Genomic DNA, 15780 nt, shown 5'->3' with positions numbered 1-15780 from the left:
CGGCCCCTCCGCCGGCCCGACGCTGGGATCGGGCGCGCGCTCCCAGGGCCCGGCCCCACCCGGCCCGCCGCGCCGGGACACGGAGACCGCGGCGCAGGGAAGGAGCCCGGAACCCAACATCCCGCGGCCCGCGCCGCGCTCAGACTCCCTAGCTGACTCTTCCTCTCCAATCGCCCTCTGCACCACCCACTTTGAGCCACCCCTGCTCAAGGACCTACAATGGCTCCCGGGCTCTCAGCTCTTGGATTCTCACACAGATGGTCACTTAAGGCCGGCAGACACCCTCCCCGATCCTCACCCGGCACTCCTTCCCTAGTCTATCTGCTTAGTGCCTGTCCCTGTGCAACATCCTGCCTGCTGGGAAGGGGAGGGGACAAACCCGAAACAAGTTTTCTGAGTCCTACTCTCCGAGTTTTATCCCGAAGTAGTTTCCACTTCTGGTCCAACTCTCCTCACCCAGCCTCCTGCCTCTTAACACACTGTGCCCATCCCTGCCTTTACCCACCATCTGCCCTCTGGATAGTATTCCCCACCCCACCCCCACCAGCACACACACATACACACACCTGTCTGCTTCCACATCCTCCGTGAAACCTTTCCCTGAATCCCAGACCACTGGTCTACCTGTCCCTCAGTTCCTCTGTCCCACCCATTCTGAGTCCTGATCATTGGTCTCAACTTCAGCCTAGGACTGGACCAGTAAGAGCAGAACCCCTCTTCTCTCCCACCAGGAACCATGGCTCCCACCTTCCCTGTCGGGGGAAGGACTGGGAGCTTGGGGGGAGGTACTTCGCCTTCTAGGTGCTACCAGAGGTCCTAGTGCTGAACCCCTCCAGGCCCACTGACTCAGGCCCCAGGCTCAAGTTAGTCAGATCTTCATTTGAGGACACATTTTATTCATTCATTCAACTCATTCATACATTCAGCCACTCCATCTGAGCACAGACTATGGGCCACGCAAGGGCTGGTGACCCAAAAGGAAACTGTACAGACATAGACTCTGCCCTCCTGGGGCTCCACGATGGAGGATGGAGGATGAGGGAGGTATTCTCTAAGACCTCCATGTCCAGGGTACAAATAGACAACAATGCTCTTTCCCCACTGGGCATAGTGCACACCAAGGTACGGAATCTGGAGAGTGGAGGCGAGGCTGGATTCTATGCCTTGCTTGCTCCCTTGGCCAGCACTTTGTGCAGTGAACAACCTAGGCAGTTCTCCATAGCATCCCTTCCAACTCTCTAGAATCATTCAGCCCAGGCATCCCATAGCCATCACGCAGCAGGGCAGTTGTTTCCATGGCCATGGCTTCCAGAGGGCAGGGATTCTCTCTTTCTTGGAGCTGTGTTCCCTCACCCTGCCCCCAGCCCAGCTCGGGGTCTGGCCCACCCAAAGCAGATGTCCACATGTGTTTGCTGGCTTGAATCCCTCATCAGTAGGTCTTGAGCAACTGTTGTCTTCCTGGCCCTTGTTTTGTTCACTATTTAGAGAAGGAGGAGAAAATGACACAAAAGGAACCCAGCACAGGGCCCTTGCCCTCCAAGTCTTCACAAGCACCGGGAGGAGATAAGTCATGGCAACCCAGACCAGTGGGAGATAAAGGGGGTGGAGGAGGCGTCAGCTCAGGGCTGTGTCCCTGGAGGAAGAGTCCTCAGCCTGTGACAGCTGGTGGACCAGGGAGGCCCTTGAGCAAGGTCTTGAAGGACAAGTGTGTGGTCACCACTCGGAAAGCATTGACACTCAATTTCTAACCAAAAATAGCCTGTCATCCATGCTTCCTGCTACCATGGACTCCTAGGCCTCACTGCCTCCCCCAGTAGGGAGGACCCTACTGCTCAGCTGAACTTGCTCCTCAGCCGAAAAGGATGGGCTCAGAGATGTTAAGGAACTTGCCAGATATCACACAGCCAGGAGCAGTGGGGCTGAGTCCTCTTACACCAGTTTTCCAAAAAGACCATCCAGAAACTAGAAGCTCACTGGCAGCTGCAGCTGTGTGCAGTCAGGCAGCAAGAAGTTCCTGAGCACAGGCTATCGGTGTCTGGCCAGTGGTAGGGAAGGGAGAAATAAAAGTTGTGTCCAGGCCAGGCGCAGTGACTCACGTCTGTAATCCCAGCACTTTGGGAGGCCAGGGCAGGCGGATCACCTGAGGTCGGGAGTTCGAGACCAGCCTAACCAACATGGAGAAACCCTGTCTCTATTAAAAAATACAAAATTAGCTGGGCGTGGTGGTACATGCCTGTAATCCCAGCTGCTCAGGAGGCTGAGGCAGGAGAATCGCTTGAACCCAGGAGGCAGAGGTTGCTGTGAGCCGAGATCGCGTCATTGCACTCCAGCCTGGGCGACAAGAGCGAAACTCCATGTCAAAAAAAAAAAAAGTTGTGTCCTCTGCCCACAAGCCACTGCCCTCCTCAGCCTCCCTCCCTCTATCCCCCTCTGCCTGCTACATCCCAAGCCTGACAGCCTTGACCACAGACCCTTGGCTGAAGGCAGCTGAGGAGTAGGAGACAGTCAGCCTGGATGACCCAGGCCCTGATCTTGGACTTACAGGTCTGTCCTCAGCTCACTGTGTGACCCAGGACGAGTGTCTTGCCCTATCTGAGCTTCAGTCTCCACCTCTCTACAGCCACCAAATTGGACAAGACAGTCAGAGCCATTCCCTAGGACTCTCTGAGCCCAGCTTCTCATACCAGCTGCCCTGAAGCTTGCCAAGATTCCCCTCCCCTCCATGCCGCAGGTCCTGAGCTCACCTGTCTGTGCCCCAGGGCTCTTCTCTCAAGTTCCCCTCAAGTGCAGGGCACAGGCCTAATGGGGCGTAGCGGACAGTCCCTGCACTCATGGCCAGGAACACGGGGCATGTCCCTCGGGCGGGGCACCTGGTGTGCTCCTCAGAAGAGTCCATGCTTGGAAGGCCAGACTGAGGGTCCCTCTGGAGGGTGCTGGGAAGGGAGGTAGCAGGAGCCTTCTTCCCCCCACTAGGCTGAGCCTCACACTAACCTTTGCTATCTCCCCAGAGCAGCAGCCTGGGAGGGAGGCACCACCTCCCAAGACAGCCGCTATCTCCTTCAACCCCGTAATTATTAACTCCTGTGGCTCCTCAGGCAGCAGAAGACACTGGGCCCTCCTTCCTGGGCTCTGGGCCAGGGGAGATGAGACACCTCAAGACGAGGCCCCTTGTTTCAGCCAGGCTCCCACATGGTCTGCTTGTCCCCTTGCCACACAGGCTGGGGCGTTGGAAAGTGCCTGTCCAGCCTTGACCCTGTCATAGCTGTCATAGCTGCCTGTGGAGCCCTAGATAGGCCCTCCTGCCTGTGACCACAAGCCTGAATATCCCCTTAAAACTTTGTTATTGGCCGGGCACGGAGACTCACGCCTGTAATCCCAGCACTTTGGGAGGCCGAGGCGGGCAGATCACCTGAAGTCAGCAGTTCAAGACCAGCCTGACCAACATGGTGAAACCCCGTCTCTACTAAAAATACAAAATTAACCAGGCATGGTGGCGCATGCCTGTAATCCCAGCTACTCGGGAGCCTGAGGCAGAAGAATTGCTTGAACCTGGGAGGCGGAGGTTGCGGTTAGCCGAGATCGCACCATTGCATTCCAGCCTAGGCAACAAGAGCAAAACTCCGTCTCAAAAAACAAAACAAACAAACAAACAAAACTGTTATTTTTTTTATTTTAAATTCTTTTCTTAGATTTGAGATTTCTAGTTTTGTCTTTTTTTTTTTTTTTTTTTTAATTTTCAAGGCAGGGTCTCACTCTGTCACCCAAGCTGGAAGGCAGCCTCAAACTCCCTGGCTCAAGCCATCCTCCCACCTCACCCTCCTGAGCAGCTGGGACTCCAGGCATGTGTCACCATGCCTGGCTAATTTTTAAATTTTTTTTTTTTTGTTTGGAGAAACGGGGTCTCACTACCCTTAAAACTTTTCACCACCACCACCCAGGAACAACTCTGTGGTAGCAGCTGGGAACACAGGCCTGGGGTCAGACAGGCTAGATTCAATCCCACTGTCAGACGGTGTGCCTTTGAGCACGTTAGCCTCTCTGTGCCTCAGTTTCTCCAACTATGAAATGGATTCTCACCCTCCAAAGCACACCAGGCCAGTTGCCACTGCCCAGATGTGCCCATTCCTCTTCTTTCCACATACTATCCCACCTGTCTGCAATCTCCACTGCATCCTGCCTCTGCTGGTAAGTTTCTCTTTTGTTCATACCCCCTCCTCTAGGAAGCCCTCCCCTGTGGGTTACTTTTTTCCTCGGCAGACACCAGAGCCCTCAGACACATGGTTAGCCCTGCATCATGACAAACACCCCATGGAACTGTTGGACACTCCCGCAAGAACTGAGTGGCCCTCTGGGCAGAGGCTGGGCCATCCTCGTCACCCTTCTCAGTGTCCCCTTGCCTGGTACACAGACCCCATCCATCTGTGGGATGGTGTGAATGTGCCACCGTGTCTTCATTTGACCCGAATTCTCATCCTAGTTCTGCCACTCGCTGGCTGTGTGGCCTCAGGCAAGTCACTTAACCTCTCTGGGACTCAGTTTCCTCATCTATATAAAATGGGAACAGTTCTCCCCTGTGAAGTAGTGAGTATTAAAGCAGATAACATTTGTGGCCAGGTGCAGTGGCTCACGCCTGTAATCCCAGCACTTTGGGAGGCCGAGGTGGGAGGATCGCTTGAGCCCAGGAGTTCAAGACCAGCCTAGGCAACAAACCGAGACCTCATCTCTATTATTAAAAACAAACAAACAAAAAAAAACTCGTCTCTACTAAAAACACAAAATATTAGCTGGGTGTGGTGGAGGGCACCTGCAGTCCCAGCTACTTGGGAGGCTGAGGCAGGAGAATGGCATGAACCTGGGAGGCAGAGCTTGCAGTGAGCCAAGATCTCACCACTGCACTCCAGCCTGGGCGACAGTGAGACTCCGTCTCAAAAAAAAAAAAAAGTTTAAAAAAAGAAGACAGCCAGGGGTGTTGGCTCGTGCCTGTAATCCCAGCACTCTAGGAGGCCAAGGCGGGTGGATCATCTGAGGTTGGGAGTTTGAGACCAGCCTGCCTGACCAACATGGAGAAACCCTGTCTCTACTAAAAATACAAAATTAGCTGGGCATGGTGGCGCATGCCTGTAATCCCAGCTTCTGGGGAGGCTGAGGCAGAAGAATTGCTTGAACCCACTTGGCCTGCCATTGCACTCCAGCCTGGGCAACAAGAGCAAAACTCCGTCTCAAAAAAAAAAAAAAAAAGAAGAAGATAACATTTGTGAAGTGTCTGCCACAGTGTGGACTGAAAGAAGTGTTCCCTATTCCCTTCTCCCTGGACTTCCCTCTTCTTTCTGGGTAGCCTCTGAGTCCCTGCTGGGGAGAAGCTGCCAGTTCCTCACACCCCGCCCCGCCCCGCCCAGCGGATAACAGTATCTCCCACTTGGGCTTTGGGCTTCGAAGCTCTCTCAGCCTAATGCAAACCAGATGCTGGCCTCCCTTTCCTGGCAATGAATTTTCCATGGCCTGCTCCCACCCCCTTCCTGTTTTTGCTCCTCTCTGATCCCCCTGCTCAATTCCTCTGTGTCCCCACCTTCCTCTGCTGGGCAACCTCTGGGCCCACCTGGAAACAATTAATGGAAAACAGGATGTGTGAAGGGGGGGATCTCCCCATCACCCCAACAAGGCAGGAGGGGAAGGGGCTTGGCCTGACTGGTGGCAATGTAGGTGGGAGTTGTTCCCTCCCTGCCAAGGCCCCACCAGCCTCTTGTTGGGGGGAGAGGGGAAACTGAGTCAGAGTTGCTGTAGACTGTATGGAAAAACCTGTTATGTTTTTGGACATTTAGACACAGCTTGGACTGGATGGGAAGCTGTGAGGATCTTGTCTTTGGCTGTAACTTCTTACAAAAAAGGCAGAGCCAGAAAAGGCCCGATCCTCTCTTCTTGCAGATGAGGAAACTGAGGCTCAGAGACTCATCCAGGGTCACTGGTGAGTCACAGCAAGAAGCAGCCGAGTCTGGGACATCTTGTCAGTAAAAGCTGCTGCCTGAAGTCACCTCCCCTGCTTGCTATCTCAGCGTCATTCCTGCCTGCCCTTCCCCTGCCTCTGCATAGAGCTCAGTCACGAGGGGAGGCTCACAAGGCCACCATCCCCTTGCCTGCGGCCCAGACACCTCCCCGCTGGCAGGCTCGAGGCAGCCACGCACACCTGGCTTGGCAGACTTTGAAGCAACTGGATTTTCCCCTGCAGGGCTGGGCGCTGCAGTAAGCCCCAGGAACATGTGTGCAGGTGGGCCCTTCCTTGACCCTGTGAACCTCCTCAGGTCAGCCAGTGCTGGTCCTCAGAGTGAGGGTTCCCCCATTTCCATGAACACAACAGCCCCAGGGCTCCCGAAAGCTGGTTCTGGCTGCCCCTCCCTCCGCCAGCTGTGCAGAGTGTTTGGACAGCGGGATGGAATGTTTTGCAGCCAAAGTCCTCCCTGGATCCCTGAGCTCAGATTTCAGGCAGGAGGGAAAGAGGACGCTGGCTCTGGCTCCAGGGAGAGGGGAGGCGACTCAGGAGGTCAAACTCGGGCCTGGAGGCTCCCTGCTCTCTCCCTAGGCCTGCCCAAGCCCAGACCCAGGCCCCTTAGGGAAGGGCAGGACAGAGGGCGTGGAGGCGGCTGAATGGGGTCGCAGCTTTGGTCAGGCCAATCTGGTGAAGCCAGGCCCCAGGGACAGTCTGGGCTCAGGGAGGGGCTCAGCCCAGGACAGCACTTTGAGAACACTAAGATTCACAACAGACCTCCTTCGACCACCATCTCCATTTTATAGGGAGGGCAGTTGGGGTCCAGAGAGGGCAGGCACTTGTCCCAGGTGGCACAGCATGCTGGGTAAAGAGCTGGGCTGGCAGCCAGGCCTCCTGAAGCTAAACTTGCTGTTTTCACTGTCCAGGAAGTCTCCATCCTCACTCTCAGCCCCAGAGATAAAGCCCCAGCCAGTGATTCTTCATCTTTGCTTCTTTCCCAAATGACGCAGGCAAAATAATCTACTCACAAAGTCAGTTCACAAAGCAAGCACAGACACTGAGCTCCAGGCCAGCCTCTGAGAGACTGGCATTAACCTACTTGAGGACAAGGCAGAGGCCCTGAGAGACAGGATTCCTGGTCCATCTCCTGTTCTGGGGCCAGAGCTCCCCCAGTTCTCCACCACAGTTGCCCAGGCCCCTCAGGCAAAACGAATCCCTTCTCTGGCTGCAAAGACCCACAAGTTCTACCCACAAATATAAGGAAGCTAGTTTGAGCCTCAGTTTACCCACCTTAAACCTGGGAGGATTATCTTTGTTCCACTTGACTTATCATATTGTGGGGTGCTGATGGTGAGGGGCGGGAGATGCTGGTGAATCCCTTTGGAAATGTCAGCATTTCCCGGTAATGAAACTGACCTCAAATGAAGAAGGAGGGGATTCCTTTGGGCCCAGATGGGTGTGGGAGTCCGACCAAGGTGCCTGGGGCCTGAGCTGAATTCCTAGAGATGAAACCTGTTCGCCCACTCTCAGCTCCTCCGAAGGAAAGCTCAGCCACCTCCTGGAATTATTAGAGAACAGATAATCCACCAGAAACCTTGGGGGGAAACATGACTAGTGGAGGAGGGTGTGACCCCCAGAAAGCTGATGACTCCCTTCCAAGGTGGCAGAATGTGGGGTGAACTGGAGACTGTGCTAGGATCTTTCCGTGCAGTCTCAGACTCCGTTCATCCTCGCAGCGGCCCCACGGTCCTCGGTGGGCCTTCATTGCTTTCTGTTCCCATTTTAAAGATGAGGAAACTGAGATTTGGAAAGGTTAAAGGATTTGGCCAATGGCTAACAAGTAAAGGAACTCGCATTTTAACCCAGGTTTGTCTGACTCCAAAGCTTGTTTTCCTATCCCTCCACCACTCACTGCCTCAGGAGGAAGGAAGGGTAAGGTGAGGCTTTTTAAAGAAAGTAGGGATTGAAGAATAAATAGGATTTAAATATCCATATAGAGCCGGGTGCCGTGGTTCACACCTGTAATTCCCAGCACTTTGGGAGGCTGAGGTGGGCAGATCACTTGAGGTCAGCCATTCAAGACCAGCCTGGCCAACATGGTAAAAACCCTGTCTCTACTGAAAATACACAAATTAGCCAGGCATGGTGGCGCATGCCTGTAATCCCAGCTACTCGGGAGGCTGAGGCAGGAGAATTGCTTGAACCCAGGAGGTGGAGGCTGCAGTGAGCCAAGATCATGCCACTGCACTCCAGCCTGGGCAACAGAGCAAGACCGTGTCTCAAAAAAAAAAAAAAAATCCATATAGAACTGAAGGATGGGCATTCCCTGCAGAGGGACCAACAGGTACAAAGGCCTGGAGGTGGAAAGGCAGAACACAGACAGAGAGGAACACCCTTCACTTTGCCAGGAGCTCAGGCTCATTTGGGGGACAGGAAAAAAAAGTCTGGAAAGGCAGCCTCAGATTAAATCCTGAAAAGCATTGGAGGAGAGTTAAAGAATTTGGACTTTATTCTAAAGGCTCCAAGGGGATGGTTAAACATTTTTGAGCAGAGGAGAGAAATGATCAAAGCCCTGCTTTGGGAAGATTAAATGGACAGCCGTGTGCAGAAAAAATAGAAGTGAACACTTCTTACACATCTAGTAAAGGAGAGACTTTCTAAACTTGGAAACATTTTGGAGAGATCTTAACAGAAAAAGATCAATAGATCCGTCCGCATTCAAATGTAAAGCTTCTTTATGCTCCTCACTGCCAAAAAAAAAAAAAAAAAAAAAAAAAAACCAAAGCCAAAATTAAAAGGCAAATAACGGGCCAGGCGCGGTGGCTCAAGCCTGTAATCCCAGCACTTTGGGAGGCCGAGACGGGCGGATCACGAGGTCAGGAGATCGAGACCATCCTGGCGAACATGGTGAAACCCCATCTCTACTAAAAAAATACAAAAAACTAGCCGGGCGAGGTGGCAGGCGCCTGTAGTCCCAGCTACTCAGGAGGCTGAGGCAGGAGAATGGCGTAAACCCGGGAGGCGGAGCTTGCAGTGAGCTGAGATCTGGCCATTGCACTCCAGCCTGGGCGACAGAGCGAGACTCCATCTCAAAAAAAAAAAAAAAAAAAAAAAAGGCAAATAACTTGGGGAAAATGTTCCCAGGCAATGGCAACACGTTAATATCTTTAACACATAAAGAATTTGCAAAAATCAATAAGAAAAACACTGGGAGCTCAGTGGAGGTGTTCACTCATTCATCAGATATCTAAGAACACACACGCCAAGTGCTGATTGCGCATTAGTGAGCCAGACGGACAATGTTTCTGCACTCATGAAGTGTACAGCTTAGGAGGGGATTATGCGTAGAGGGGGATTCAGACATCTAATGACAGCATGATATGGTTTGGGTATTTGTCCCTCCAAATTTCACATTGAAATATGATCCCCAGTGTTGGAGGTGGGCCTTATGGGAGGTGTGAGAGTCACGGGGGCTTGGTTCCCTCATGAATGACTTGGTGCCCTCTCTGTGGTAATAAGTTGCTGCAGGATCTGATTCTTTTTTTGAAATGGAGTCTCAGTCTGTCGCCCAGGCTGTAGTGTAGTGGCGTGATCTCAGCTCACTGCAACTTCTGCCTCCCGAGTTCAAGTGATTCTCCTGCCTCAGCCTGCAGAGGAGCTGGGATTAAAGGTGTGCGCCACCATGCCTGGCTAAATTTTGTATTTTTAGTAGAGATGGGGGTTTCACCAAGTTGGCCAGGCTGGTCTCGAACTCCTGACCCTGTGATCTGCCCACCATGGCCTCCCAAAGTGCTGGGATTGTAGATGTGAGCCACACCTGGTCGGGATACAGAAAACTTTTATTTCATCACTCTTTCTTGCCTGGTACTAGGCCCATGCAATGCCATGATCTTGGCTCACTGCAACCTCCACCTCCCAGGTTCAAGCGATTCTCCTGCCTCAGCTTCCTGAGTAGCTGGGATTACAGGCACCATGCCCAGCTAACTTTTGTATTTTTAGTAGTGACGGGGTTTCAGCATGTTGGCAAGGCTGCTCTCGAACTCCTGACCTCAGGTGATCCACCCGCCTCGGCCTCCCAAAGTGCTAGGACTACTGGCATGAGCCACCGCACCCAGCCAGATCTGATTCTTAAAGAGAGTCTGGGACCTCCCCCCATCTCTCTCTTTTTCTCTCTCTTACCATGTGACATGCATGCCCCGCCTTAACCTTCCACCATGAATGGAAGCTTTCTGAGGCCCTCATCAGAAGCAGATGCTGGTGCCATGCTTCCCATACAGTCTGCAGAACTGCGAGCCAGAGAAACCTCTTTTCTATACAAATTGCCCAGTGTCTGGTATTCCCTATAACAATGCACAACAGACTAACACACAGGACCACAGTTCAGGTACAAGGATAGGGGAAGTGCAAAGTCGTCTGGGAGCACATCCAGGAACTCCTAACCTAGACTTAGGGTTAGGAGTCTGGAAAACTGTCCTGAGGCAGGCATTTGGGAGTGGAAAGGGAGACCATTGAAAGAGTTGGGGCTGGCAAAAGAGTCAGGGGCTAGATCATGTGGGGCTTTGTATGTGGTATGGTTTGGCTCTGCCTCCCTGCCCAAATCTCATGTCGAATTGTAATTTCCAGTGTTGAAGGAGGGGCCTGGTGGGAGGTGATTGGATCATGGTAATGTATTGATGTATTTCCCCGCTGCTGTTCTTGTGATAGTAAGTGAGTTCTCATGAGATCTGTTTTTTTTTTTTTTTTTTTTTTTTTGAGACAGAATCTCACACTGTCTCCTGGGCTGGAGTGCAGTGGTGCGATCTCAGCTCACGGCAACCTCCGCCTCCTGGGTTCACGCCATTCTCCTGCTTCAGCCTCCCAAGTAGCTGGGACTACAGGCGTCTGCCACCACGCCCAGCTAATTTTTTTTTTTCTATTTTTAGTAGAGATGGGGTTTCACCGTGTTAGCCAGCATGGTCTCGATCTCCTGACCTCGTGATCCTCCTGAGACTCGGCTTCCCAAAGTGCTGGGATTACAGGCATGAGCCACCGCGCCTAACTGAGATCTGGTTGTTTAAAAGTCTGTAGCACCTCCCCCTTTGCTCTTTTCCACCTGCTCTGGCCATGTAAGAGGTGCCTGCTTCCCCTTCACCTTCAGTCATGATCGTAAGTTTCCTGAGGCCTCTCCAGCCACGTCTCCTGTACAGCCTGCAGAACTGTGAACCAATTAAACCTCTTTTCTTTATAAATTATCGAGCCTTGAGTAGTTCTTATAGCAGTGCGAGAATGAACTAATACAGTATGCTAGGTAAGGAGTTCAAACTTTATACATAAAGACAAAGAGGAGGCATTGAAGGATTTACACAGGAGTGTGATGTGAACGGATTTACATATCAAAAAGATGGCTCCTATGGATAAGTGTGGAATTGGTTGGAGAATCTCTGCTCCTAGTGATGTGGTGGACTTAGAGCAGAGAGGAACCTTCCTGCTACAGAAAAAAAAAAAAAAAAAAAAAAATTCTAGAAAAAGAGGCTATAATTCTTTGAGGACGTGTTGTCTATCAAGCTCTAGGCCTTGTCTGCCAAAGCCACTTCCTTGCCCACAAAGGAAAGTACATCCAAAGCTGGGAGCTTGGCTAGGAGAGAGGTTGGGGAGATGAATGTTGGGCATCTACATGGCACTAGGACCCTCAAAATGCATGGAGCTAGGACCCTCAAAATGCATGGAGCTAGGACCCTCAAAATGCATAGAGCTAAGAAAGACCCTCCAAATACATGGAGCTAAGACCCTCACAATACATGGAGCTAGACCCTCCAAATACATGGAGCTAAGACCCTCCAAATACATGGAGCTAAGACCCCCCAAATACATGGAGCTAAGTTAACCCCCCAAATACATGGAGCTAAGACCCTCCAAATACATGGAGCTAGGATCCTCAAAATACATGGAGCTAGGACCCTCAAAATACATGGAGGTAGACCCTGAAACTTTGTGGAGCTAGGACCCTCAAAATACATGGAGCTAGGACCCTCAAAGAGGGCTGAAGTGTTTCATGTTGGTGACACCCCCGGGTCCAGGCAGAAGCGGATTCAACTCCTCTTTGGAGGAATGTGTCCAAATTTAGATATGAAGGATTCAAGCAGTGAGTTCACAGAGATCACCAGCACATAAAGATGCTAGCCACTGTGAATAAGAATCACCAGAAACAACACACAACAGAGCTAGATGCTACGAGACTCCAGGTAGTGGTCTCCTATATATGATATTGAAAGGTTAACGTATGAATTTTAGAATCTATTTTAAAGAAAAGAACATATACAAAATTTGCAGAAAAAAATTTGTTTTAATTTTATGGCTACATTATAGTTGTACATATTTGTGGGGTATATGTGACCTTTTGACCCAAGCATACAATGTATAATGATCAAATCTGGGTAACTGGGATATTCATCACCTCAAACATTTATCATTTCTCTGTGTTGGGAACATTACAAATCATCTCTTAAAGCTAATTTTGACATATATGATAAGTTATTGTTAATATAGATGTATGTATGGGCGGGCATGATGGTTCCCAGCACTTTGGGAGGCTGAGGCAGGTGGATCACTTGAGCCCAGGAGTTTGAGACTAGCCCGGGGAAAATGGTGAAACCCTATCTCTACTAAAAACACAAAAATTAGCCAGGTGTGGTGGCACGCGCCTACTGTCCCAGCTACTCGGGAGGCTGAGGCACGAGAATCGATTGAACCCAGGAGGCAGAGGTGCAGTGAGCTGCCAAGATTGTACCATTACACTCCAGCCTGGGTGACAGAGTGCGACTTGGTCTCAGAAAATTTAAAAAAAATATTTTAAAAAAATGTACGAGTGGAAGATGAATAAACAAAAAGAGATTATCAAGGAGAATCAAGGAGATTTTTTTTTTTTTTTTTTTTTTTGATACAGAGTCTTGCTCTGTCGCCAGACTGGAGTGCAGTGGCATTATCTTAGCTCACTGCAACTCTGCCTCCTGGGTTCAAGTAATTCCTCTGCCTCGGCCTCCTGAGTAGCTGGGAGTATAGGTGTGCGCCACCACACCTGGCTAATTTTTTGTATTTTAGTAGAGATAGGGTTTCACCATGTTGGCCAGGATGGTCTCGATCTCCTGACCTCAAGTGATCCGTCTGCCTCGGCCTCCCAAAGTGCTGAGATTACAGGCATGAGCTACCGTGCCCGGGTTTTTTTGTTTTTTTGTTTTTTGTTTTTTGTTTTTTGTGACAGGGTCTTACTCTGCTGTTGCCCAGGCTGGTGTGCAGTGGTGTAATCTCAGCTCACTGCAACCTCCACCTCCCAGGTTCAAGTGATTCCCCTGCTTTGGCCTCCTCAATAGCTGGGACTACAGGCACACATCACCACCATGCCCGGCTAATCTTTGTGTTTTTAGTAGAGACGGGGTTTTGCCATGTTGCCCAGGCTGGTCTCAAACTCCTGGGTTCAAGCAATACACCCGCCTCAGCCTCCTGAAGTGCTGGGATTACAGACATGAGCCACTGCTCCTGGCCAAGGATAGACTTATAAGGTCTATGAAATCAATAATAGAAAATAGAGAATGGAGGGAAGGTGATATTTGTTTAATGAGTATGGAGTTTCATTTGGGAAGACAAAAAAGGTTCTAGAGATGGATGATGGTTGCACAACAATGAGAATGTAATTAATGTCAGTAAACTATATACATAAAACGTTCAAAATGTTTTTTAAAAGGCATATCTGACCACCTAAGCATAAGGATATGGAAAGGGTGAGCTCGAAAAAGTCACACCAAAAGCAAGGTGGTATTTCTGCATTAATAACCAATCTTTAAGATGAATCATGGTGAATCATATAATCCCAGCACTTTGGGAGGCTGAGGAGGGAGGATCACTTGAGCTCAGAAGTTCGAGCCCAGCCTGGGCAACATGGGGAGACCCCCATCTCTACAAAAAATCAAAAATTAGCCAGGCATGGTGGTGCAGGCCTGTAGTCCCAGCTACTGGGGAGGCTGCGGCAGGAGGATCACTTTAGCCTGGGAGGTCAAGGCTGCAGTGAGTTGTAATCATGCCACTGCACTCAGTCTGGGCAACACAGCAAGACCCTGTCTCAAAAAGACCAAATTAATAGCAAACTTTAAGATGAAAATCATTATAAGGGTAGAGGTGGTCACTATGCAGTAATAATAAAATGATGACGTTTTAAAAAATTCACCAGATAGATATAACCGTCTAAATTAATATGTGCCTAATAAAATAGCCTAAAATAATTAAAGCAAAAATAATTAAAGCTACAGGGGAAAATAGACACTTCCATCATTACGGTGTGAGATATCAACAAATCTTTCTGAATTATGGCTACATCAAGGCAGCAAAACATCAGGAGCTGGCGGCAGCGGAGACCACTGGCACCGGTAGTAAAAGCTGAAGTATAGAGCACTAGACCAAAGCAAACGGATAAGCAATTTGATCCCTAGGTCCCCTCCTCTACTCCATGCCACTGGCCAACTGCCCCTTTCTGAGTCTAGCATAACACTGGAGATTTATTCTCTGGAGATGGCAAAACAGAAGGTCTTTGGGCCAGCAGCTGAATAAGGGGGTTAAGTGATTGCATACACACTGAAATCTGAGACCTCCTACCCTCTTCTCTCACTTGTCAGCCAAAATGGCAACTCACTCAGTCACTAGGAGGGTAAAGCCAGACCTTTACCCTCCAGACAGCCCCTCTATGGGACGCTGGCCGACCCAGGAAGAGAGATCTAAGACGAATGTTACCCAACAAAATATCCATCCAGCTCGAAGTCAGCATGCTTGCCATCAGTTTTTAAGATCTCGCTCTTCATAATGAACAATCAAGGATTATTAGACAACTGAACTTCTACCTTAAGAGAGACCAAACCCAGTAAGCAGAAAAAAAGCAACTTGCAGGAAAAAGAGACTCTGTAGAAAAAAGAAGAAGGAGAAGAGGAGGTGAAGAGGAGGAGGAGAAGGAGAGCAAGGAGGAGGACGAAGGAGAGGCATTAATAACCTCAGAGTGGGAAAAGAAGGTATTGCATTCATGAAATAGTAACCTGATTCTACGAAAGTAAACATTCACAGAGCAACAAAAACTACTGGAAAATGATATATTTTTTAAAAGCACAATGGTAGAAATGAAAACAATGAGTAAGTTTGGAAGACACAGTTGAGGGAGTACACCCCAAAAAGAAAGAAATGGAAAATAGTGAAAAGATTCGAAAAGTAGAGAATCAATTTAGGAGGTTCAATGTCTGCATAAAGAAGGAACAGAAGAAAATGAAGGGGGTAAAGCATCAAATAAATAATTCAAGATTGTTTACCAAAACTGAAGTATATAAATTTTCAAATTGAAAAAGGCCACCTTAGCTGGACATGGTGGCTCATACCTGTAATCCCAGCACTGTGGGATTCTGATTTTTAAAAAATTATTGTTATACTGTAAGATTTTTTTATTTGCTTATATCAGTCTTCATAAATATCAATTTTAATAGTTCATTCATTCAGCAGTTATTTGTTTGGTATTTCTTTGCCTGACAGTCACTCTTCCAGGCACTGGGTGTATAGCAATGAGCAAAACAAGGCCCTAGCCCATGAAGCTTACATTCTAAGCTTTATAGGGCTTACAGTGTAATAAAAGACATTAAAGAGAAATAAAATAAAAGACATAAATAAAAGAGAAATCAAAGACATAAATAAATAGATAGTGATAAAGTCTTCTAGAACTTTTTTAAACTCAATATTATATCCAAGACTTACCTTATTTTATATAACTATAGTTCATTCTTTTTTTTTTTTTTTTT

At 49.4% G+C, this 15780-nt stretch overlaps 1 protein-coding gene across 7 annotated transcripts in view; it reads right to left on the bottom strand.

Annotated features, from left to right (window-relative positions):
* Positions 1–15780, bottom strand: part of RAB3IL1 (RAB3A interacting protein like 1) — a 44408-nt gene that overhangs the window by 20132 nt on the left and 8496 nt on the right. For 2 of the 7 annotated variants that reach the window (XM_017878407.1, XM_017878408.1), the window contains exon 2: positions 7397–7538. The exons of 2 other annotated variants lie outside the window; for them this stretch is intronic. Coding sequence is in view for 1 of the 5 variants with exons in the window: in XM_017878403.1 (XP_017733892.1) it covers positions 2745–2896 (152 nt within the window). In the remaining 4 variants the exon portion in view is untranslated. Of the gene's footprint in view, positions 1–218; positions 237–2744; positions 2974–7396; positions 7539–15780 lie in introns of those variants that run through there. 3 more of the 7 variants (XM_017878413.1, XM_017878403.1, XM_017878410.1) reach the window with 3 other exon arrangements.

This window comes from Rhinopithecus bieti, unplaced genomic scaffold, assembly GCF_001698545.2.
Source record: "Rhinopithecus bieti isolate Rb0 unplaced genomic scaffold, ASM169854v2 scaffold_11488, whole genome shotgun sequence".
In the NCBI taxonomy this organism is placed as follows: domain Eukaryota; kingdom Metazoa; phylum Chordata; class Mammalia; order Primates; family Cercopithecidae; genus Rhinopithecus; species Rhinopithecus bieti.
The sequence above is the reverse complement of the archived record's forward strand: the minus strand, read 5'-3'. Positions and strand labels throughout refer to the sequence as shown.